Consider the following 27891-nt stretch of genomic DNA (forward strand, 5'->3'; position numbering starts at 1 on the left):
TTTTGAATTAATTTGGAGTGTTTGAAGATGCTAAGAAAAGTATAGCACACAGATTCCTGCAGTGATCAAGCAAGTTTAACGTGTTTTTTTTGAAAGGTTACATATACTTGATTTACCAATTTTATAAATATGTGAGTAAGTAATTTGTTTTTATTTTTACATCTAATGGCTTACAGCTTCTTTACGTGTTCAATATACCAACATAATATGTTTATTTTGTTTTGCAGATTACTAAATTACATTACACCAACTAACTATATTCCTATTTTTACTGGCAAAAAACAGCTAGAGGAATGGGATGGATTTAGAAACAGAAAATAACTTTCGTTGGTGTATGGGTTACCCCGTTCCACGCATTGGGGCGTGGAATGTCATTACATTTTGACTACGAAAACGCAAGCATAATGTCCAGCAGTGCAGTTGTCCTAGTAAGTACTTGTTATAATATCTATCTTTACTTTCGATGAAAAACAACCCTTGTAAAAGAATACATAAAATCTTAAATAAAGTTGGTAATAATAATATGGATGAAGTTCATTACTCCACTAACCGACCAAGGTAGCTATAAGAAAACGTATCCGTCACACATGCAAAACAAAAAGAAAACCCAGTATCCTTCAATCAAAAATCCCTGAAGGAAAACCGATGCACCGAAAAGCGAAGCTATATAGTAGTGTGGCGTCCCGCGCGCCTTCAAACGAGTGTGTGAGCGCGGGCGGCACGCGCGTGTGACAGTGAACTTGTGCGGGTGATCGCGCACCACATACACTATATATTATGCAGTGGATTTGTTGACGAGCCGATCTAATTATGGTGAGCTATTTTGAGATGCATTTTTTACGATGAGGTTTTGTTGAGGAAAGGAATAAGGTTGAAAATTGGTGTTCCATTTGTGGCGTTTGAAGTTATAAATTGAGGTAAAAAGGGAAAATATTTTTTATTCAAAACATTTTTGTATAAGAAATTTTAATTGATAAGACACGAGCTGTAAAGGCGGCACACGGCTGAGGTGATAAATGAATAAAAAGTCACAATGAATGGATCTGTGAAAAACTTTAACAAAGTATGATAATTACTAATTCACATGTTTAATTAGCAGTTTTATAATTTGTTGTGCACTTGCAAAGCAAATGGCCTTTACGTTTTTGTTATGATTTGATTTTTATTTTAATAGTTATTACAAATAGTTATAAATGCATCTAAATTACATTTCCTTTAGTTCAGTTTCTCGGCATAAAACAGTTGTTTTATAATTCATATCCTAATTATTTAGGTAGGTCATAACGCTATAATCCTTTCATACTTCTCAACCCACAGGAATTTTAGGTATACCTACATAACTAAATACAAATAACTACACAAAACTTTACAAAACTAAACCTACGGTCGTCCAAAAACACCGGTTAACCAACTAAGCCAGTAAATTTTCGTACCACTACCTTTAATTCTATACTGTATTTTTTATTAATAAACTAGTCAAAGATCCCTCTACGAATTTCCTCTTACTCCTAAGTAGGTATAAGCTGGCAATTTACGAACGACAAATATAATATATTTAAGCTACAAGCGGAATATCTTACACGAGTGGGCCAGCGCCGTGACGCAAGCGCCACGGCTATATACGCAAAGGTCACAGCTGGGGACGCCACCGACCACGGCTGGACGCAAAATGACAATTTTAACCGCCTTAATTGTTAATTAATTCTGGTTGTGATATATTTTTTAAAATTTTACTAAGTTTGGTATACTGCTGCTTTGATAATTTTGTGTTGTGATTCGATACTTGTATTTTTTTGTACAATGCTAAGAAGAGGAATCTTTAGGTATCTACCATGTCCTGAATGACTACGTAACTTAAAAGATTTGAATGATAATTGAACACTAAGAATCTAGATAGCAGCGTCCGTAGTCGAGCGGGCCTCAGTGATCGTAACTGATCGCTGAGGTTAAGCAACAACTGGCACGGTCAGCCATTGGATGGGTGACCAATTTCAAGTGGTGCTTTTCTGGACGCTTCCGTGCTTCGGACGGCACGTTAAGCCGTGGGTCCCGGTTGCTGCTTCGGCAGCAGTCGTTAAGCCTAGTCAGAGGCCTTCGGGCGGCTTGAAAACATCTGACAGTCGGGTTGCCCACTTACCCGACAACTCTCTCAGCACAAGCTTGCTTGTGTTGGGGTCCACCAACCTGCACTTGGCCAGCGTGGTGGACTAGGCCTAAACCCTTCCTTCATTGGAAGGAGACCCGTGCCCCAGCAGTGGGGACGTAATGGGTCGTGATGAATCTAGATAGATAATTTTTAGGTAACACGTTGCCTGCGATTGTGTACGAAAAATGATACGTACACTGCAATACCATTTGACATACAAAATAATGATCTCAGAACCTGCTTTATGATGATTGGTTAAAATGCATCCGAGTGATAAACGACATAGTGTTAGCTCCTCAAACATAATTGTCAAAGTATCAGCATTATTTTCCTGCATATAGCTATTATCCAAATATTGTGAAATAGAGGGTAGCCACTCTACACAGTACCTACATACTCGTATATTATTTATTAATAATTAAAGCTATATACGCGTATGTAAACCAATTAATAACGGATCGTACACGTGTCAATTAACAAGATTAAATCGATGCGTAGGTCAAACAAGTCAAGAAAATATACGTTATTTCACCCTAAAATGATTTGCCTTCTAAATTCTGTAATTCGAAACCATTCGGCATACGATTTCCATTTATTAATAATTGATTTGTTTAATAATTCTATAACAAAATTACGACGAATTTGAACTGTGCAGGAGCGATTTTGTAATACAAATGTTGAACTGCAAGGTTGTCTTCGGAATTTGTTTTACTAATGCGAACTTCAACGGTTAGTTTAACACCCAATTCATCATCATGTTAATGATTTTCCTTCTTCTTCTGTCAACATTCGAGGTAATTTTACTTATCGTTCACCATCCGCCAGTTTTGGATGTCCTTAGGCCTCTCCCGCCCGCAATAGTCTTTTGCTAGCTCCCATCTAGCCCCTAGCCGCTATCTGGATAAGGTCATACAGCTGGTTCGAGGGCGACCCACATTTCAGTTTTTACCAACGCGAAAATAAATAAAATTACATTAAGCTAAAACTTTCTATACCTACCTTTATTTTGGTTCTACATTGCATAAACTTACATATTTATCTTATAAAAATAACTTAATTGGCATAACAACTGAGCTTCCATAAAGTTGTATCGGTTTCAGCTGAACGAACAATGAAACGGCTGTAAAACTAATTCAACTTACCTTTTATTAATAGCTACATTATATTCGTGACTAACATAACCTCATTAACGCATACACATTACACATGTTGTAGTAAAAAAAAACTACGGAGCTCAGGTGATAATTTACATAGTGAAGGATACAATCATAGCACGTCCATCTGATGTAGGATTCCTGACCAGTGACCGACGCAGCCTGTGCAATAGAATTCCTATGTTAATTGAAATAAGCTATTAATGGACACTGCAGCTTTATGGCTGATTGGTCACGGGATATCAGACACTATGCGGACTTCGAGAGGGACTAAACGTATATTATTGACCAAGATCTTTAGGGACTATATAATAACTAGGATAACTGCCTTATATTAAATATATGCTTCAGCTGGTTAGGTTCTAGAAAATATAAACGAACACTTACGAGTACCAGTTAACTATTTACTTGGTTTTTCGTATTTTATAAATCACTATGTTTATTGTATACAAATAGAATAGAATAGAATAGAATGTATACAAATACAAATAATTATATGTGAATTAATATTATAAAATAACCATATAAAACTAATATTTTTAATCTAAAATTAAGATAAATTCAGATTTTTAAACTATAATAGCAACAAGATTAGCTATTCCACTAATTTACAAAGAAAGCAAAACCTGATTTAGTCTAATATATCTTCGATTCTAACTAACTCGAATCATCAAGGTGGGTTTTCCCGATGAAGTCGCTACACAGATCGTTTTTGAAGAGAAGCTGTAAAAATACAAATACATATATTTAATTTATTTAAGTTAATATGTGCACTTGCCAATTCACAATACAAAATAACATAGGTTATTATTCACTAAAATAAAGATAAGTACTTTCTTTTCCAAGACAAACTTTTTGTAGTTAACAGCAGTGCGCTTGATTTGTTAAATGTGTACAATAATAGTATTTCCCTTAGAAAAGAAATGTTTAACAATGGTGAACAGGAATGTTGTAAATCTCGATTATTTCTTGGCTTAAGGGCCCTTACAGGGTGACGTGCCGCGCCAATTTTGGGTTTTCAATGCTCTTCACACAGCACACGCAGTGACACGCACACATGTAAGTTTGCACAGTGGGTCGATAAACTTTTACTCGCCAACTTTATTGACAATTATGTTCAAGTACATTTTGGGTGATTTTAGGGTAAGTAAGTATAATTCTTACTTACACTGGTAGGCACCAGGAAAGAGTAGAAATTAATAGGGGTGCCACTTTACTCTATACTCGGAACCCGATTAGCTTTCTCAAACAAAAGTGGTATTTACTTGTAGAAAGGTAACTACAAGTATTAAAGTGTAGATAATAAGTTTCGGGCATTCTCCAGCCAACTGAACCCCGACGACAAAGCAAAGTAAATACATAGTGTCGCAAAAGGGCTATACTAAGCCAAAAGGGGATGACTCAAGGGGTCATTCTGAACAACTTTTGTTCTACGAGATTTGCAAATTCGCGAAAAAAAATATTCGTTTTCCATGGTAAAAAGTCACATGTCCAACAAAGTTAATTTCCAAAACTCGTAGAGCAAAAGTTCAGAATGACCCCCTGTCTTACTCCTTTTTACCGGACTGCCGAAAGAGGAGGGTAATGTTTTTTGATTGTATGTATGTATGTTTGTCTGTTTCTTTGTTCCCTCCTGTAGCCTAAACGGCTTGATAGATTTTGATGTATGAGGTATTGTTAGAAGCGTATTGATGGCGCGATGGTTATAGGTTATGTGACGTTCCATTAAAATGAACATAGCGCCCTCTAGAGGACATAACGTGATGATCGAAAAAATAATAATTCAACTTTGCCGTGTAAGGTATCAAATGAAAGGGCTTGATTTTCACATTATAAAAATATGCATATTTAAGGTATTTAAATAACAACACCAAAATTATTGAAATAAAAAAATGATCATGAACTACTGACGTAAAATTTCATAAAATAAAAACAACTAAAAAGTTACAAATAAAAAAATACAATTATAAACAAACGAAAAACCCGACTGTACGCTAAAAACATGAAAACAAGTCCCAATGTTAATGGAAAGTATCGCAGGCGGGGACCAATTTGACCGCCACTCAAGGCCGTTTTCTAAGTAACATTCAGCTAAATGGTGAACCCTCTGCTGGTCCCCGCCTACGATACTTTCCATTAACATTGGGACTTCTTTTCATATTTTTAGCGTGCAGTCGGGTTTTTTGTTTGTTTATAATTTGTTTAGTACTATATACCGCTTTTTCAATACCTACAGTACATTTTTTGGTAGCAGCATAATATTTTTACTTAATTTTAGGGTTTCGAACGTCAAAAGAAAAAAAGCAACCGTTATAGGATCTCTTTGTTGTCCGTCTGTCACCGCCCTTTTTCTCAGAAACGGGTAAAGATATCAAGCTGATATTTCGCATAGATGGGGAGTAACCCAAAAAAAATATTATGGTACTCCCTGTCCCACACAAGTAAATTGGGGCTTATATTTTTTCCAGTTATTTTGATGTGTATCCTTTTTTTTCTTTGATGTTTTGTATAAGTATGTGTTTGTTTTCTTTAAATCTGTATTTTTTTTTGTTGCTGTCTATGTGTCGAATAAATGTATCTTTATCTTCAAATCACGCCATCTATCGTTTGTTTTTTTTTGTGTCTACTGTCTATAGAAGAAATTCCGTCATTGGCAATTTTACGTTACGAATTTATTTTTATTTATTTTATTTTTATTTTTACATTTTCGTGGAGAACCAACAGCATTTTGTTAATAAATAATTATTACTTATGAACACATAGCAACTTGATGCCATTAACAGAATGAACTTAGTAAACCCAGTAAACCTAACACATCCAGAGGAAAAATAAAATCTCTTTCTCTCTCTCTGAAAAACATACTTAATAGCCCAAACTCGATGCTTTTAGCTATTAACATCTTTGAAATAAAATTGAGCCACCACCGTGTTACTGCCCTCATCAGATCCTCACGAGACCATACCTCAACCAGCACCAAGAGACTGTATTTTTGATCCCTAACCTAATGTCGTGCGTATTGTCATCACTTAGATCCATTCGCTATATTCCTGCTCCTCATCAGACCTTTACGAGACTGTAATGTCACGAGAATATTGCACACTATCTAATTTAATTTAATGTATTGAATATACTGGAAGAATTATGCTTCCTCAATTTCAAATCAAATTATGTTGGTGTCATTAAAGTTGAAAAAGTGCAATGACAACCAATGTGCAGTGATTTTGTATCTGTACACGATAAGATCGCGAGCTGTCAGTGCTGCCTAAACCGACGTGACCCTTCTTTGGAGGCCAGCGGCCAACTGAGTCAAACGTCACTTGTGTTTATGATTTTATAACACAGAAAACCGCCATAGATATTTGTATGAAGATTTGAGGGAAAAAAATTGCTCAAGTTTGGGATTAATTTACACAAAATAAGTGTGTGTTTATTAAAAAACAAGGTATTTAGCGCCTAGTCCAAGCCTTTAACTTTATAATATGATAAAAATCATATGAAAATTCTTGATGATTACGACACAGTTGTTACAATACGGGACTGGTTTTTCGTCATATTCTGAATTTAATTTACAGTTATCCATAAGCTTTTACTTAAATTCGAATGATTCAGCACCTAGCTAGACTCTTCGACTACCGGTGTGATTTTTTTCAAGGCTGTAGAGCATCATTTACTACATAATTCTATGACAATGCCAACCCTCGATTGCCTATTGCCGACCCTTAATATGAAACGCTAAGCGACTTAATATAATTTTATACATTACGTATTCAAGTCAAATATTCTTTACTCATTGTGAACTCCTATAAATAACAATTAAGAACACTTTGTCCACTAGGGCCCGATACCCACTATTGGCATCCACAGGCATCAGAATTTTAGGTGATAAATAGCATTAGGTATACATTAAGTGTCACCGGACATTATGTATTAATTTTTGTGAACTTATATTCATTTACAGACTTATTTATGCTTTAAGTTCTCTACTTGTCCCACACAGTCAGTGGCGGTCTCACATCCACCATACGCGATGCAGCGCAGATATGCCTGTGTTTCGTTTACCGTACTAACAGTTGCTTCACTCTTGCCATAACATTGCTTACGGTAGCGAAATGCTAGTAAATTTTATGATTTTAGACTATACTATTACTACTGAATAGTGTTTGGGGGTTTTACGTGAAATGGAGAGAAAAAAGAGCTGAGGTATAATTAAAACAGATAAGGGAATAATTAGACCAGCCATGGATTTTGAACTTTGCATTGGATGTTTTCTAATCTTTTCTGACTCTGATATAAAAGTTAATAGATCGTATAAAAGATCAATGGATTAAGCTTAATATAGCTTTTATTATTATTTTGCTATATTATTGATTTAAGACAATTAAACTGAAAAATATTTTGCCTAACAGGGCCGCGTCGTAAGAAGTACATTATATTTTATAATAACAATAATTCCAAAACGCATAAGTAACTAAACAACTGAACGTCATGTACAAGTACATAGGATAGCGCCCTATTTCACCATATAAGGTAACCAAACTTAAGAAACACACATCGAATCTAGGGTTGTCAATTATTTCGATTTTATAGTTCTGGGTAATGGAAAAAAATTATTTTGGTTGGTTTAACGAAATCTTAAATCGAATCGAAATATTTCTTACTAGTTTATTTAATATCTATTCTAATTTTGTATAACTATAATATGATAACGAATGCTAAGAATTTTAGTTCTGTACTAGAAAAAAAACTTTGAACGACATTATGTTCTGTATATTGGAGCTTTTTAGAATAGTATGGGTGGAAGATTAAAGCTAGCTAACGCTGATGACCCTACTGGTATTAGACAATGGGCTGTTACACGATAACATCGGTCGGTAAAACGTGTCACTTTTTAGACAACCTGTGCATTCTATTCACTTCTTCTCGTACAGTCGTAGTCTGGTTCAAATTCGATAAACTCAGTCTTTTGTTTCTTGTCACAAAGTGCACTCGTATCTTCGTTTCGTTTTGTACTTCTGTGTGAAGCTAATTATACACTCAAGTTAATTGTAATGAGTTAAAACACGCCTAGTGTTTTAAGAGTTGGGTTTTTGTTGACGTATCCGAGATAATTTTCTAGCTGTACAAAGCTTAATTTTCCTTTTTTATTTGATGTAGGAATGTATATAGGTATGATTTGATGTATCGAGACCTAGAGGTAGCCCTCTTTTGAAGGTTCTCAGAGACAATAAGCACACATAATTAATAACTGAATACTTGTGACTACGTTTTAAGATGGTGTGAAATCAATTTAATACTTAATAATAAAATAATTTTATTTACACTTACGTTTAAAAACGATAATTTTATTGCCAGCCATTCTGATAACAAAAGATTACGAAGGGTTTTGACACCAAATATTCGTTTTGTCCGTGCACGCTTGAACTCTTACGTAGCTTGTTGTAAAATGTGTTTAAATTATGCAACTTCCTATAGTTCGAAAAACATTGTTTACTTTATAAATTAGGAAGTAGGAGGTATATTTTCGTTTATTTTTATAATAATTTAGACATTTACCGATAGGATTTGTATTCTTTTTATTAGTTTCAAACGTTATCGACCGAGGCGCTTATCTAGACTTCTTACAAATTCCGGTGAACCACCGATCGAATAACCTATCGAGAAGTGCCGAAATGATTCTGGATGCACTTACTCTACTGAGGTCAAGTTAAGGGACCCACTCATACCGAACCAGCCCGACCGGCCGAAATGACAAATGGAACTTACAGATGAACTGAAGGTCGTACGTTAAAATCGTCATCGGTTTCACAACCCAGTAATAAGAGGTTTCACAAGTAATGATACATCAGGTGATTACAGAAACCTGTATTGAATACTTGAGGATTACTTTTTTGTCAAAGGACCCGGCTATTGGACGCCATATTGAAATTGAGACACAGACATGTGTGACCTCATTTCTCCGACCTTCCTGTCTAAGGGTTGGTATTTTTGTATTGAAATAAAACGTAAATAGATTCCAAAAATTATTGTTTAAAAAAATATTGAAACACGTTTGTTGGTTCAACGTTGGTTTATTTTGTTGCAAATTGCATATTGTAAGATTATTTGATTGATATTATACAAATATTTTCGTAATGGATTACAAATTTTAGACAAACAAAGGAATATTTTGTATTTCGATAGTTACAACTTGTATTTTTCCTGGTAATAACTTTGACTATTATATTTCAAAATTGATATGAACTCATAGAATTATTATTGAGAACTAAAACTTGAACAGAAATGTTCTTCTTAAAAACATACGTAATAATAGGAAGAATAATATAATTACAGGTAGGTAATATCCGTAAAAATCATGTTATAATTAAAGTTGTCATGACACATCTGACATGTTTTAATGATTCTACATACCATATTCGGGCAAAACCAGAGAGCATACTTGTATGGCTACATTTTTGTATAAGATGTTTTATAATTAACTTTTATTTGCATATTGTTCATATAACTTCAAATTTAGCCTTATTTTTACATTATTCTGAGTACACGAGTGCCCGTGACTTTGACATTCGTCGGTACTTTCGTAAGTGCAATAATATTATACAATTTATTTGATGTTTTAACACGCTTACTTGGAATGCGTAATCGTTATGCTTTTATTTATATTTTTAAGGCTACATATATTCATTTCCTTTGAAATATAATGATAGATATAAGTATATTTTAGAAATCACAAATTATGTCAATCATATTAAATGCAAGATCCTCTTGCCTTATAAAAATGACTTCTTCACCTTTATAAAAGTTTGATATTATTAATGTTTGCTGAAATACAGCACATCTTGGTAGTATTTTTGTTTCTTCTCCGAATTTTCAATGCGTCAATACAAGTCCATACACACACGAACCTTGTAGGACGTTACTTTAGGTACCTACATACCTAGGTCACAGGTTTTTACATATCAATATCTATGCATAAAACATTTTCTCCAGCCTTGTTTCTAATGGAGGATTCCAACACGGCGCCTACTCATCATAAACATTGAACTACTAAATAACTTATTCAGTTACGCCAAGGCCCAATTTTATTTGACAGCAGCGGTCAACAGTAGGCCACAGGTAAGGTCACAAGTTCGATTCTCAACACGGTGTCATCCAATCAATTCTATAAATTAAGTCGTCGAGTTGTTAAATTGTTACTTTATTTGGAAATAACTAATTAATTAGCAAAAGCTACCTGCTCCTCACGGTCAGTTCGAATTAAAGTTTGTAGAGCTCATTATATTAAGTTGTTCTGTTTGCTTAGTTTAAAAGGAAGTATAAATTTAAACAATAATCTATATGATTTCTATAGAAATAGAGGAATAAGCATGCCTTTGCCCAGCAGTGGGACACTAATATGGCTACGTAAAAAAAAACTATTGAATATGGTAAATGAACTTGCGCACCGCGTTGAACTCTTTTGTATAGCAAATTTTATAAAAAGGTAAAATCTTGACTTAGCTATTAACATTTGCTTTTAATTATATGTATATATTAAGAATATCAAATATTTATACCTTTTAATATATATAAGTCTAACATCTAGTAAAAAAGTTGTAACTTACTGACAGCAATAAAGACATTTCATTTTATTAACATATTTGTATTACTACACTCACGAGCAAAGAAAAAGTTCCAGTGACATATGGAACGGCAATGGACGACGATTTGGTCCCGGGTTCGATTCCCGGCTGGGGCAGATATTTGTTTAAAGGCAAATATTTGTACTCGGGTCTTGGGTGTTGATATTTATATTTAGTATCTATCTATCTATGTATTTGTGTAGATATATCAGCTGTCCGACACCCATAACACAGGTTCTGCCTAGCTTGGGGTCGGATGGCCGTGTGTGAGATGTTCCCACATATTTTATTTTTTTTATTGCTCGTGAGTGTATTTTAAGTGTTAAGCTTAATCACAATGAACTCTTAATTCTGTCCCCCTATTAAGTCACATTCGTAGCATAACTTATCTAATACTTAAGTAGTGGCGCATACAAGATTATCGTTCAATGTCAACGACATACCAATGCCACAGATACACTAAACTGACACTCCACAGACTCAAATGTCAAAGGTGACGTGGCCAGGCGTCGCGGAACTCAGAACAAGGATCTTCATTACTTTTTGAGAGCAACTCAAGTGACATTTTTGCATACTAATATAGATGATGTAATATTTTGACCAACAAATTAAAAATATTTGGTGTATTTCTAACGATTCCGTATACGTGTTTTTTAATTGAGGATCTATAAATAAATTTGTGTAGGTTTTTTAAGTCACCTCTGACTAGAGTGTTATCCGAGACGAGAAGCTATTAGTAGATAAATTTTTTAGCCACTTTAGGTAATTTATGTTTTACTAATGAAACTACATAAATAAGGTAAATCTATTTAAATACAAAATGTACTAGTATTGAAAATTATACATAATAAACCACATTGGATTGTAAGGTTTGAATTTTAGCGTTTTTTAACGGTCGTATACCTTTAACGGGTTAACAAACTTATTAGGTTTTTTTCCTACAAAATAAATAATTCATGTGTTTGAATGAAAGGTTAATTTATCACCTTTTTGCTTATATTGGTATTTTCTTTAAGGTTCTCCAAACGACAAAAAACGAGCTTTGTTATGCTTTATGTATAGCTAAATGCGCGCAATTGCATTTAAAATAAAAGTCAAGAAAATATTATAGAAGATAGCTGTGTTCTTTCTATATCGTCACTTTTCTATAAACATGCACTAAACACGTGTTTTTTTTAATGTTTGCACAAATGAATAGAGCGTTAATGAATACTTTAGACACCGGCACTTAATCCATTAATTATTATCTGAGGTTACACTTTAGCCATCAGATAAAACTTAATAGAAATAATCAACTCTTTGAATTTGCCGACACAGTAGTGCGTGTCTAAGTAGGTAAAGTTTGTCAATCAAAATTATCTGGTCAGCATTATAATTATTCAACACAAATATTTGTTCCATGATAATTTGGTATTCATTGAAAAATCATTAATGAAACGTATAGAAATACACTACTTGGAATAATTCATTAAAGCCATTATCATTATTGTTTCACATTTATAATCATGGAATAAATATTTTTTCAATAATTATAACGCTTACACTACGGTGGCAAACGCTTGTATAAGAAAAAATACTGCAAAATCACAAAATCTAAAATTCAATATTAGCTACGAAATCTACAAAGTGTAAACTTTTGCACATAACTTCCAAATGCCACAGATGTGACAATTACTATCATTAACCATCGAAACGGTTGAATAAAGTTTAAATTCTAATATTGAATACACAAAATATTTTAAATGTCAATTTGCTATTAAATGCTAGTTGTGAAATTGAAAAAGTTGCATCATATTTTAGCAACATGTGATGAATACGTATTTTTTATTTGAAAAAAAAATGTTTAGAAGTATCGGAAATCCTTATTTAAACGAGTAGCATAAAATAATAATAGTAACGCAGTCGGAAATACCGATGCAAACCGATGCATGAAACGACAAAGATGCATGAAATAACGTCAACAGGACACGCGGCTGCTGTTTTATTTTAACCTTGACTTATTGGATTAAAGACTCATCAACGGTTGACCTTGCACCGGATTAGTCTATGCCACAGACATATATGATTAGATGCCACAAATGCACTCATTTTTTTGAGAACCGGGCGTGCCGATTTTTATAGGAATTATTATTTTTGACACTGATAATGACAGCTGGACAGAACTAAATGTATAACCAAAAGTTTAACATATGATCAATATTTTGACACTCGCAGTACGTACATGTACACTTGAGGAATCTAGTGTCATATATCTCTGTGCTCCGGTCCGAGTCTTGTATTGTGCAACTGTAGTTGTTACTTGACTGAGTGACGTCCATGTTTGTCATCGTGTTTCGTAGCTCAGGTCAAGAATACACAAAATACCTGGTACTTGGTACTTTATTCATGCTAAGCCATTGAATGTATAGTACATCAATGATCAAACGTCACAATTGAATGAAGAAACTAGTTTAATAGCAAAATTGTATTGCAAATTCAATATCGTCTCGATAACGCTTAGAAGACGTGAATACGGCAGCTGGTAACCTATTCAGAATATACCTCAGTATTCAAAACGATAATAGAAATATTAAAGACAAGCAGTTTACTCTGAAGCATTAGTGTATAGATTCTACGAATAAACTTAAAACAAAAGTGTTCTCCTGAAAGGAATCAGGGAGTTCATCAAATGTCACGCTGTGGCCTAAGATGTTTGCAAACGTTCTGTAGTTAAATAAATTAACAACTACCTGGCATAATTTAACTTCGGTATATAGCTAGATACTTTATAGCATATAATAATAAAAAATATAACTACATCATACACAATATTTTACAGCAAAATATAAAAACATGAAGGTTACATCTTTGTAAATTTATTGTAAGAGTCGAAATAGAGTCAAAAATGTGTCGATGACCTCAATAGATAGTATTGAAGCTCCATAAATTGGTTTAAATATGGTAATGTAATAAATAGAGTGTAGCGAATGATCATAATATATATAGTCTGAGGAAATTATGAAATAAATTCACACCCATGAGGATTCAATAGGACAAAAGTAATTAAATATGTTCCTGTGAATGTTGTATTCCAAACAGACATGGTTTATGTTTGTATCCACCTATTGTATGAAATTGTTCATAAAATAGTTATCCCATGAAATCCCCGATGATACCATTTAATAAGCTTTATTATACGTTATACCTAGTTATTTTAATCACCACCAAAATAATTCAGACTTTCTACACAATTAAACCTGGATTCTTCAGGTAAACAACCTATCATATATGACGATCGCTGGTCAGAATAGTCTCGACAAATGTCAATGATCTTATACTCTTGACTCCTTGAGGTGGTTATGAAACAATGCATTAAACAATCGACACTTTGTTTTGTTGTGACGTAAAATATTCGTAGCTGCCCACAGATTTAAGGAATGTTTTTAAAATATAATTTTAACAAAACTATGCATAATGTTAGCGGAAACAGTAAATATATGATTAAAGAATGGTCAGTGATCATCCACTGTTATGTCTGAGGTTCGATACCCTGCCGGGGCAGGTATAATACATGTCATTGACGTTCTATACGTCTTTAGAACTTTTTCATTGCTCGTAAATGTATGTAATAAATTTTTAGTATCGCTTGGTGTTCCTTGACATATCTGCATAATTAAAATATTTCAACTTTAAATCCCCTTTCGATGGATGAAAGTATGTTTCACGGACATCCTGTATAGGTTATGATCAAACCTGCCATAATTGAAGTAAGATCCATAATTATGCTAGCAGCTCTATTTGACTCGATTTATTAATATAATTTCAATTGATATTGGAAAATCTTGAAAAGGGATGCGGTCATATACATGTAACATTACGAGTATAAACATTTCGTATTGATTAGAAGGCGTCGACGCTACGATAATCCTATTCAGTTTATTTTGCATTTTATTAAAAGTTGACAACTGTTAAGGTGGCGACTGGCATTGAATTTTAGCTAAATGAATATTTGTTAGACGACCGAATGGCGTAGTGGTTAGTGACCCTGACTACTGAGCCGAAGGTCCCGGGTTCGATTCCCGGCTGGGGCAGATATTTGTTTAAACACAGATATTTGTTCTCGGGTCTTGGATGTGCCCGTAAAATGGCAATAGGCCCGCCCCCTATTACATTGGGACTAACATAGCACTCTGGCGAAAAGTGGGTGCATCAATGCACCTCTGCCTACTCCGCAAGGGAGTACATTACTATATACGAGGCGTGAGTGTGTGAATGTGTGTTATTTGTTCTATAGACAAAATTATTTTATCGGCTTTTCAATTTAACTCTGCGGTGATACGTGATTTTCTATGTTAGTATGAATTATAGTAGTTGTTAATACGAAAAATATGAAGTCATATCACAAACCAAACCAGGTGCACTAACGGCGGACGTGTTAAAGCCTAGTCTCAATTTAAAACTGGAACCAAATGATAAACTTGTTATCTGTATTGGCGAAAATGACTATGATTTAAATGTTTTATCGTTACAATTACGCAATTTCATTGTTAGATTTAAGGGAAATGATATATTTGTACTGAATATTTTCGGCAACAGGTATTTGAATGCGGCAGACCTAAACAGCTGTATTATGAACGTATGCCAAGAATATAAAAACTGCCATTTTCTGAAGTGCGAATTCTCTAAATATAATAATATCTCAATCATGTGTAAAACAATCAACTATAAAATAGATTGTATTGATTACGATTACAAATATTTAAATGTCAAGCAATTAAAAGTACTTTTAAAGTGTAGTAAGCCAACAACACCCAAGTCAGACCAATGTGAAGGAAAAATATATGAGAAAGGTACTATTCCATACTACTTTGCTCGAAGCTCAAACCAGAGCCTACAAAAAGACTCTACAAATGACCCTGAATCACTACTCACAACACCTAAAAAAGGTACAATACCCCACTACTTCCCAGTTATAAATAAAAAATCATTTTTTCGTGAAGAATAAAGATAAGGAACAGTGCATAAATGAAATAAAAAAACGTAACCTAGGAACATTTCCTCAAACTATTTGTGGTGCAATGATTAAGATAGATGATAAAGAATTGTATTGTGATAATTCAGGATATAATAAAAACTCCATTAGTAAAGATAAGCACAGCATTAGTAAAATAACTAATGAATTAAGCTCTGTGAACCCTATTAAGAGTACTAAGTTAAACTTGTTTCATCAAAATTTATGTGGAATTTCCAATAAAAAAGCACCTTTAGAATTATACCTGAGCGAACAAGATTCAAAACCGCATTATTGTGCTGTCAGTGAACATTTCCTCTATAAAGACTCTATATCACACTTCATTCTTGATAACTATAAAATTATATCCTACAATACTAGGCCAAAGAATAAGAGAGGTGGTGCTCTATTGTTAGGTATAAACGGTAGAGAATATGAGGAGCTACCTATTTGTAAAAAGCTTTATAAGATAGAATGCTTCGAAATTTGTGGGGTTAGAGACAAGCAAACTTCTATAAACATTTTGTCATGTTACAGAAATCCCAAGGAAAGTAATTTTGATGAATTTATGAATAAGTTAGAGATAGTGTTAGAACATTTCTTCAATAAAAAGTGTATAATTTGTGGTGACTTTAATGTGAACTTTCTAGAGGATAATAGGCAGAAAAGAGACTTCTTGACCTTGCTTGAGTGCTATAATTTTAAACATTTAATCTCGGACGTTACGTTTGTTAGAAACAATTCTGAATCCTGCCTTGATAATTTTATAACAAATATTTCTGAACATAAAATATCTGGGGTTCGCATAGATCACAACGGTCTTGGAGATGGCCATGCAGGTATTTTTTGCACACTTGAGGTTGATAAAGTTTGTTCCACCAGAAAATGCCAATATTTAACGGTGGAACGTAGACTTTTTAACCAGAAATCCAAATTGAACTTTAGATATCAAATAATGCAGCAAGATTGGAGTAATATGGGCATAAACCAATTTATCTCTAGATTTACCTACATTTTTAAAAACAGTTTCAAAAAAACTAAAAGTAGGATTAAAACTCACACTGAATCATTAAATAGGTTGAGATGGGTAACCAAGGGCATCCGAGTGTCGAGCAAAATGAAAAGACATCTTTCTATGCTAAAGTGGAAAAATAATGAAAATTCTAAATATCGCTGCTTATATATGAATATTTATAACAGAGTTATAAGACAGGCTAAACGCTTAGCAATTGTGAGCGAAATTAATAAAGCTACAAACTCATCTAAAGCTATATGGAAAGTGGTTAATAAACAAAGAAATAAATTTAATGGAAACGTACATAATAACATAATTTTAAAAGTAGAAGGGAAATTAAAAAACAAACCAGGTGAAGTAGCTGACGCTTTCTCCGAAGAATTTTATAAGAAAAATATATGTAATAATCATAACATAGACTCTGCAGTCTCTCTTCTAGAACAAGGAAGTAATAGAGTAGAGAATAGTTTAAAGATTAGATTAACATCACCAAGAGAAGTCATGAAAACTGTCCAAGAATTCGAAGTTAAACATTCCTACGGGCACGATGAAATTCCTATCACCATTATAAAAGAACACGTCGACATACTGGCTGAACCCCTAAGTATCTTCTATAATAACTGCCTCTTAAATAAAATTTTCCCCGAACAACTAAAAATAGCAAGAGTCGTGCCCATCCATAAATCAGGATCTCGTACTGATTCAAAAAAATACAGACCAATCTCTTTGCTACCAACATTGTCAAAAATATTCGAAAAACTTATTAAAAAACAGCTCAGTGTACATCTTTACAATAATAATGTTATACATAAAAGGCAATTTGGTTATCAAAGAAATATTGGTACAATCGACGCGGTTGACCTGTTAGTTGATGACGTAATTACTAAGTTAAATAAAAAACTAAAAGTTGCAGGTATATTCCTTGACCTTAGCGCTGCTTTTGATACGGTTGATCACGCTATTTTGCTAAAAAAACTGGAATATTATGGAATTCGAGGAGATTTTCTAGAACTTTTAACATCATACCTTAAAAATAGAAAACAGTTCGTAGAGATAGTCAGCAGAGATGAAGAGCGTGAAAATACATATAAATCAAAGCTGGTTAAAGTCGAAAGAGGAGTTCCACAGGGATCAATTCTAGGTCCACTATTATTTATTGTGTTCACAAACGATTTAATAGGCTTCATCGAACAGACCTTCCCAGACACTAGTGTTGTAGTGTTTGCAGATGACACTAACGCGATAGTTAACTCTAACAACATAGAATCACTTAGTATTAAGACTAATGCTTTAATAATGACATTTGACAATTGGTTTAGGATTAATAATTTGACATTAAATGCTGATAAGACTAATGCAATGCTGTTTAAAACTACAAGTAGAAATAATGATGCACTTGACATTTATATAAATAACAATAAAATTAATCAAGTAAATTCAGTAAAATTCTTGGGCATTCACATTGACTCTAAGCTAAATTGGAAAGTAGAGTTAGAATCTGTCTCTAGCACAATAAGTTCTGCGTGTTATGCTATTCGGAGTCTGAGAGATGAATTAGGCATTATTCACCTTAAACAGGTGTACTATGCCTTAGTTGAGTCCAAACTAAGATATAGTATTCGTTTTTGGGGAAGAAGTTACGATTACAACTTCAACAGGGCATTTGTTCTCCAAAAACGTGCAATTAGGACCATGGTACGAATATCCCAGCGGCAGTCTTGCAGGGAGGTTTTTATTAAATTGGGTATTCTCACCCTGCCATGCCTTTACATTTTGGTTGTCACTTCCCATTTAGTAAAGTACTTACCTACACTAGAATCTGAGTTAGAGAGGAACACTAGGTTACAAACTAGAAGAAAGGACCTAAAATCGGATTTCTGCCCTAATATTGATATAGCCAAGCACTCACCAAGGTTTCAAGCTCTTTATTTATATAATAACTTGCCTACAGAGTTTAAAGAATTAACTGCTCATAGAGTATTCAACAACAAGCTGAAACTATACCTATTGAAGAAGTGTTACTACTCATTTGATGAATTTATAAATGACAAAGCTGATAATAACGATGTATAATGAATATATAAACTGTGTAAATATTATGTATGTACTTGTAAAATTTGATTTTGCATGTTGTCTATTTATAGTATTTAGTTTTATATAATTTTAAGTTTTAAATTCAAATACAATGAATGGATTGTTGTTGAATAAATAAATGAAATGAAAAATGAAATTGTTGCGGGTCGGTAAATGTGCACTTTTACATAATTGGTACAAAGACCAACATAGATCTGAAGCACTTTTAAATATACTTTATATATCTAGGTATCTCTGATGTTTGAAGTTATTTAGATTTGCAGTCATAAGGCCCGTAAGGAGAATCTTCTTGTTATGAAGTAACTGGCAGGGACATTTGTGTCAATTGCATCCTACATCATACGTTTAATTGGTTAATCTATGAACAGCAAATATTATTGATACAATCGAGTGGTGGATAAGGTTAGAGGAAAAAATTATAATATTTAATATCATGTAATGTAATAATAAGCCAACTTACGCTACCCGTTGAATTCTTTTGTATGGAAAAAATAGTTTTGTACTATCTTTTCTCCAAATTTATAATAATAAAGTTGACCCTTAGCACGGTAATTTCAATATTTGTGCAATAAATTGTATTTATGAAAGACACAACGTAATATGTATAGTACAAAACAATTCTTACAATAATTATAGCGGTTTTAAATACAGTTAGAGTATATTCATCCGAGCTTGACTAACTGGCAAATAAATAAATAGGTAAATATTCTTATGCCATAGACAATAATACGGGGACAACCTAGACCTATGTTGAACTCAAACAAGAAATTATCCAAGGTCTGTATTTAGAAATGTTTTAACAAGTAATCTTACTTAACGAGTGTAAGCAAATAAGCCACACGTTCGCAACCGGCAGAGACCGCATTGTATTCGACTACGTAATGCTGTGTGTTTTGTGTGACATTGTATAGAAAATATGCGCGAAAAACTGGGAATTTTGATTACCATTTAAACGGAGCAGTTAGTTGGCGTTTCGAAATACGAGTTTATATTTTCTTTATTGTATTATATTTCGGTTGTATCCGTTGTAAAAGTCAAGTCAAAATTATTGGTACATTATTATAAGGGTCTGTTTCACAATGTCTGGTTAGTGGCTACCTGACGGATAAAATACATGCTGTCACTCTCTGTTATTATTTTTTAGACAGTGACAGCATGTATTTTATCCGACAGGTAGCGATTACAATACCCAAATAGAAAAATAACATTATAATTTAAAACCAAATTCGATGCACCTTTGTAAATTCAATAATTGAATACATATGACGGAAAATATAATGCTTCCTGATTGGTTCATTTATTTATTTTAAGAATTACATGACTCAATTAACATCTTAAAGTCAATTAGCACTGTGTAAATTTTACCATTATGTTCTCTAGTTTGTTAAGTAAATAATTATTTACCAATTCCTATAACGGATTCTTACGGGGTCTGGCATACTCGTTAAATATGTAATGTAATTTATTTACAAAAACTGAAACCACGTGATCTACTGGTCAAATTGAACAACTTTTTTTTCGACCTCCTATACAAAGTCCCACAGTACCTAGGTATATAACGTCATTTCATTTATACCCTGTATATTGATTAGGTTTGAGAGATTAGGTACATAGTATTTTACTAAATTTAAGATGTTCATTGGAATATTTTAAGTTGTAATTACCTGATAAATTCGTGTAAGCCGTCTTTGATATTGCAACAATAGCCGATAAGTATTATTATTATAAAGTAGTCCCGACATGTAAATCATCACCCACGCTTGCCTAAAATGTAGCCTGTATGTAATTACCTGCCCAACGAGAGAATGCCGAGCTAATACTAATTGTGTGGGTGACAGGAATGTGCACCCAACATTCATAGAAAGAAACATTACTAACATGTTTCAATTCAATCAACTGCTTATTTTTCTGTCAAATAATCGATATTATAGGAATAAATTAGTCACTGGCTGCCTTGGCTGCGAGCTCCGCTTTTGCCCTATATAGCCACGCAACTGATCATTATGTCCACTTCTCTATAGTTATATTCGTAGTCATGGCACCTACTAACCCTAGAAAACAGTATTTACTACAGAATCAGCGTGGTGACCGATGAGTTGTGACCCGAACAGTAAACAAAATGTCCTTCGATAAATCCCAACCTGAGTATACATAAGTGCTGAATTAATGCATCAGATAGATCTACCTCTAGCAGATGGTATTCCTTTATAGTTCTTAATTAATGTCACACTGAGACAATTAGACATAGACATAAAATATCGCCATAAAATTGATTGATGAAACATGGCATTGCATTTCAGCATACTCCTCAATAGACAACAATAATATTCAAGTTGTGATTGGTGGTATTAAAAATAAAAAGTGCTTATATTTTTAAATGATTGTAACCTAAATTTATATCAATGATTAACTCAGTTTTAGTTTCGTTTTTTAAAGCAATAAATGACCTGATTCTTCCCAAAAGTCAGTAAAGACTTACAGATAATGTCAAGGATACAGAAAACTGGTAAAACTTGAATAAAAAAAGAATAATCGGTCGTCTTCAATACAGATTAATACTTAAGATCTTTTTACCAATCATTTCGTAAATCAAAGAACCTTTTTGGAATGTATCATTTTTTTTTCGAGGCGAACATCTAATTAAAACATCTGTTCCTACCAATAAATAAGCCATATATCAGAATATCAAGTATAAAAGTGTATTTTTTGTATATTTTTTTATTTCGTTTCACTGTTATATATCATATAGGTACTCAGCGGCTAAGCGCAAAAATGAATCCAAAAATAGCGCTCAAGTCATTCTTCCAGCCATAACTCAAACCGATATTAAACCTAGACAGACGCAAACCCGAGTCAAGTTCGGCGTACAAAAAGGGGGTAATTACCCAATAAAAACAAGTGTCCGGCCGCCAATATTTTATATTGATTACTGTCATTATTACAGGACGGTTCAAAAGAAGCGTCACCAGAGATCTTGATTGTACTTGACTCTTGACCGGTTTGACGCGAGCCTTGGGCTTGTTCGCAACTTGGTCGAATTCAGACGCATCCCGCATGTATTCTATAGACCAATAATACTAGTAGTAGTGCATATAATAATATAATTCTTCAACATCTTTTACCACAACTGAAGTAACTGTAAAACCAACTTATACTTTTCTATGTTTATTATTCAAATAGACACCGTCCCCCTAATTATATGACGAAGACTAAAGATAGTTTCTGTTTAAACCCGGCTTTAGACTATTGATCAGGACGCCTCTGGGGTATAACAGGTTCTAAACCAGAACTATTTTTGAACCCTCTGGGCTATAACCGGTCCTAAACCAGAACTATTTTAAGTCTACATTTTATAATACAACACAACACACAAACACTCACTCACGCCTTGTACTAATGTACTCCCTTGCGGGGTAGGCAGAGGTGCATTGCTGCACCCACTTTTCGCCAGAGTGTTATGTTAATCCCAATGTAGGGGGCGGGCCTATTGCCATTTTACGGGCACATCCAAGACCCGAGAAAAAATATCTGTGTTTAAACAAATATCTGCCCCAGCCGGGAATCGAACCCGGGACCATCGGCTCAGTAGTCAGGGTCACTAACCACTACGCCATTCGGTCGTTTTATAATAAGGGGGCTTATATTTAAGTGTTAAACATGGTATCAGCCGCAAAACTTTAAACGCCAGCGCCGGTGCCTACACCAACAACATAGCTGTATTTCACACAAAGAAAACATACTATTTAGAATTTAATAAAGAACGGACAATATAATAATCTTCTAGCATACGTGCATGCTAAATCACTATACCTACTCGTAGTTTTTTTTTAAATATTTTCTTGTATAAAATATAAATAACTGGAAAAATATATGTAGGTACGGGGTATAACATTAACTTTATTAAGAAGCATAATATTTATTTATTATAGGACTAACTCTGGAATTTTGAAAAAGAAACAGTATGTAGTTATTCGTTTTTGTTGAGTATGAATTAACTTTAGTATTTCCTAAAAGAGATATCCGGTAGTTGCTGGATGAGGAACACTGAAAGCAGACTGTTGTGGCACTCGTTGATAGAGGCTTATGTCAAAAGTAAACTATTACGGGCTGATGATGATAAAACGCTGTACTTATACACTTTATACAAAGGAAAACCTAGGGATTGGGTTAAATGACCTTAACCATAAAATAAATGTATTGTATTTATACCATTATGATATGACATTCACTATGATTTGTTATTGGTAGGTGTTATTCACAAGTAGCTGTCAATCAATTATGTACTCAAAAACAAAGTTTACTCTTCAAAACAATAAGTTATATAACAAGATATGTACAAACTGACAAAATGTTTTGGCATTGACTTTTTATTAGGCATTGTGAACTGATGAATAAGTTTTGTTTAGTTCATTTTACCAGAAAATAGCTACATACTAATGGCATATAAACAGAGCATTTATAGCTGACCTTGACCTTATTAGATAAAGCTCTTATCATTTATTATCTAAGAGGTGTGTGACATAACCCCTACCGTAGCTTCATTTCATTGCCTTTCTGGGATTTTGTGGCACTTCTGAGATTATTCCTACCACTACATTTTGTTTTGTGTTTGTATCAGAGAGCTTTTTATGTATACCTATACATTTTCCATCATATTTTTTAATAACATGTTATGAATAAGTGACTAAATGTTATATTTATAATATACTATTTATTTAAACTTCGTTGTACTTTTACAGCCATTCAAAGGTCATGTTTAACAAAATACAAATGCATACTTAATGTGGTTAAGAGTTTCGCAAAAGAACCTGGTATTTAACATTTAATCTCATTTATCTTGGCTTCGTGTTAATATCAAATGATGTCTTGCTAAAGTTGATGATTGGTTGACGCAACTATTTTTACATTAGTGTAAAAACTTACCTTGTGCTTATGATGACTTTAGACCGCAAAACCTAACAAGTGAACTTTCACATTCAAAATAACTTGATGAATAAATTTAAAGATAAAAACAGTAGGTTTACGTTAATTTTAAAGCATATTTTTCTCACATTTATACTAAAAAGCGAACATATTTTTTTGATCTTAAACGGTCGAACACTACCTAATTGTATAATACATAAATACATAGCGTTCATTTGACTAAGACTTAGCACAGTTTATACATATAATTTCTGTTTGTAACACCAACGAAATCCGCCCCCATACAAAAATTAGCACTCAAAAGACTAACCATATCTCGTCTGTTCTATTCCAGAGGCTATCCCTGCAAGTATGCGCGGTGCTCGCGGTGCTCGGCGGCGGCGCGGCCGAGCCCGCCATCGCCAACTACCCCAGCCAGAACTACGCCGTGTTCGGCTCCCCCATCCGGGCGGACCTGGACGAAGACGGCTACTTCTACCCGAAGCCCAATGTACCCTTCCCGCCGCCGCCGAAGCCCGATGAAGGCTATGTTTACGAGAAGCCGAGGATACCCTTCCCGCCGCCGCCTGCTCCGACCAGGCCTCCGCCCCCGCCCCCGACCAGGCCGCCCCCGCCGCCCCCTACGCAGCCGCCCCCGACCAGGCCGCCGCCGCCGCCGCCGACATTCTCCACGATCCTGCCCAACTATCGAACAACAGGATACGTGTACGAAACGCCGAAAGTGCCGTTCACTTTGCCTCCTCCAACTTACCTGCCGCCGTCGACGAGGCCGCCGCCTCCTCCGACGACTAGGCCTCCTCCACCGCCTACCACTAGGCCTCCTCCACCACCTACCACTAGACCGCCTCCACCCCGTACCAGCCCAGCCCCGACTTACTCGACCATCCTAAACGTCTACCAGACTACTGGCTACACCTACCCCACTCCTCAAGTGCCGTTCACTTTCCCGACGACCACTAGGCGAACACCGCCGCCGACTTACCTGCCACCTACCACTAGGCCCAATCCTCCCCCGACTTACTTACCTCCAACCACGAGGAGAACTACCACCACTCCACGACCAACTTTACCTCCTACAACCAGAGCTACTCCTCCTCCAACCACCCGGCCGCCTCCAACTTACTCCACTCTGCTGCCGGCGACCAGGACCACTGGCTACACGTACCCCGTGCCAAATGTACCCTTCACTTACCCCACGACCACCACTCCTAGACCTACCCCACCTCCAACTTACCTGCCACCTACCACTAGAGCTACCCCACCTCCTACCTATTTACCTCCTACAACTAGAAGGATCACAACCACTCCGCGACCAACATTACCTCCGACTACCAGAGCTACTCCTCCTCCAACCACTCGTCCTCCTCCAACTTACTCAACTCTCCTCCCAGCTACTAGAACCACTGGTTATACTTACCCTATTCCAAATGTTCCGTTCACTTACCCCACAACGCAGCGTCCAAGGACAAACCCACCGACTTACCTGCCGCCGACCGCACGGCCAACGCCTCCGCCAACTTATTTGCCTCCTACTACTAGGAGGACCACCACGACTCCTCGACCCACTTTGCCTCCGACCACCAGGGCCACTCCGCCACCTACCACTCGTCCTCCTCCAACTTACTCCACACTCCTCCCAGCCACCCGAACCACTGGCTACACTTACCCTGTGCCGAATGTTCCTTTCACTTACCCAACTACTCAGAGGCCTACGTTGCCGCCTACTACTAGACGAACTCCCCCTCCTACCTATTTGCCCCCCACAACCAGACCTACACCTCCGCCGACATATTTGCCACCTACCACTAGAAGGACAACCACCACACCAAGGCCTACACCTCCTCCCACCACTAGGGCCCCGACTTACTCAACATTACTTCCTGCAACCCGCACTACTGGCTACACTTACCCCGTGCCAAACGTTCCGTTCACTTACCCCACTACGCCAAGGCCTACACCCCCACCCACATATTTACCGCCGACTACAAGGCGAACTCCTCCTCCCACTTACTTACCTCCCACAACTAGACCCACACCACCGCCAACCTATTTGCCTCCTACAACGAGGAGAACCACCACAACGCCGAGACCCACCCTGCCTCCTACAACCAGGGCTACCCCTCCTCCAACCACCCGCCCTCCTCCAACTTACTCCACTCTCCTCCCAGCCACTAGAACCACTGGCTACACTTACCCTGTGCCAAATGTTCCATTCACTTACCCCACATTGCCGCCAACTACCAGGCGCACGCCTCCACCAACTTACCTACCTCCTACAACTAGGCGCACTCCTCCTCCTACTTACCTTCCCCCTACGACGACTACCACTACTACTACCACCACTCCCAGACCAACCCCGCCGCCGACAACTAGGCCCCCACCAACTTACTCCACCTTACTACCTGCCACACGAACCACGGGCTACACTTACCCCGTCCCAAACGTTCCTTTCACTTACCCCACGACACCAAGGCCTACACCCCCGCCAACTTACCTGCCGCCTACAACCAGACCCACTCCTCCACCTACTTACCTTCCCCCGACTACTAGAAGGACTTTCCCTCCGCCGCCTCCTCCGACTAACCCCCCAGTGAAAGTGACAACGGGCTACAACTACCCCGAACCTTCAGTTCCGTTCACTTACCCCACGCAAGCTCCAGTGTACATTCCACCTCAAACGACAAGACGACCAGTGTATATCCCCCCTCCAACGACCAGAGCCCCAGTATACATCCCGCCACCCACCACTCGGCCACCCTTTGTACCTGACCAGGGGTATTACTACGATAAGCCGTCGGTACCTTTCAACTTTTAATTATAATTGATTCGAATTTCCTTAAGTTGCCATAAGTGTGATACCAAATCGACCGTGCGGTGCGTATTTCGCAAATACGGATTGACACGGCCGCTAATCGAAAAGGTGTTTTAATTTAGATTTAGTCTGTAACAAAATATATCGCAGTGTTTGTTACATATTTTACTGTAATGAATCATGAACAGTGGTTGGCATACGATATATTTTGTTATAAGATGAAAATTAGAGACAATATTACGTACAAGTACTTATAGATAATAATCTTGTCGAAGTTACCAAGATTCTAGTGATTTTTTTATTAGATATATGTATTTTTATTGATAGCATAATGGTAAATACTCAAAAAACGATGTAAATCACTGCCTTAACTAATTCTACGTCTAAGTTTTGTAAAAAATATATTTTTAGTAAAATTATGGTGTGTGTTATTTATTGACCTCTCACTGAAGTACTAAATAGGTATTTATAAGACAAATTCAAATTAGACCACATTAAAGTTATTAAATGTTGCTTTAAGTTAACGAGCGCATATGGTAAGTAATTAAAAGATATACGACGGACACATAGAATGTAATCTACTATGTTTCAATCAATTTTGTGAGGGGAAAATACTGGAAAATGTATGATTATGGACTGATGAGGGTAGAAAATAAAGATGGATTTGGAAATACATTTTTGGATAACTGTGTTTTTTCGTTTGGACGGGGATCACAACTGAGCGGTGTAGCCAACGTTACATTAAAAACGGTGAGGCTGTTAAAAAAAATTCAATCACATAAATATTTTCGATTACTTACTTAATTAATAATAAATGCCTAGCAGTTACATTCTACGCTCCGGCCATTTCACGCTGACTGACCGACTCATGGGGTATGTAAGTTAGCTTTCTTCAAAGATATGTGTCGAGATATCACTATCAAACGTCCATCACGATGCATTTTGAATCTAACGTTAAAGTACATTACTTATGAATTAGTTATTTGTCGAAACGGTAGCAGAATCAAGATTCAGATCATTGAGTAGGGGTACGGTGTAAAATGTACTAATTGTTTTACAAGTCATATGAAAATAGATGCAATGGATGGTACACTCACGAGCAGTGAAAAAGTTCCAGTAAGTAAAGCACCAAATTAAT

The 27891-nt window shown here is 35.7% G+C and overlaps 1 protein-coding gene across 1 annotated transcript; it reads left to right on the forward strand.

The window, feature by feature from the left end:
• Positions 1-661: 661 nt before the first annotated feature.
• On the forward strand, positions 662-27172 carry LOC105382143 (extensin). Its single transcript, XM_011551981.3, has 2 exons — positions 662-813; positions 24276-27172. The coding sequence occupies exons 1-2, from the start codon at positions 811-813 to the stop codon at positions 26754-26756; spliced, it is 2484 nt and encodes an 827-aa protein (XP_011550283.3). The 5' UTR covers positions 662-810; the 3' UTR covers positions 26757-27172.
• The last annotated feature ends 719 nt before the right edge of the window (positions 27173-27891 follow it).

Source organism: Plutella xylostella, chromosome 22 (genome assembly GCF_932276165.1).
Source record: "Plutella xylostella chromosome 22, ilPluXylo3.1, whole genome shotgun sequence".
In the NCBI taxonomy this organism is placed as follows: domain Eukaryota; kingdom Metazoa; phylum Arthropoda; class Insecta; order Lepidoptera; family Plutellidae; genus Plutella; species Plutella xylostella.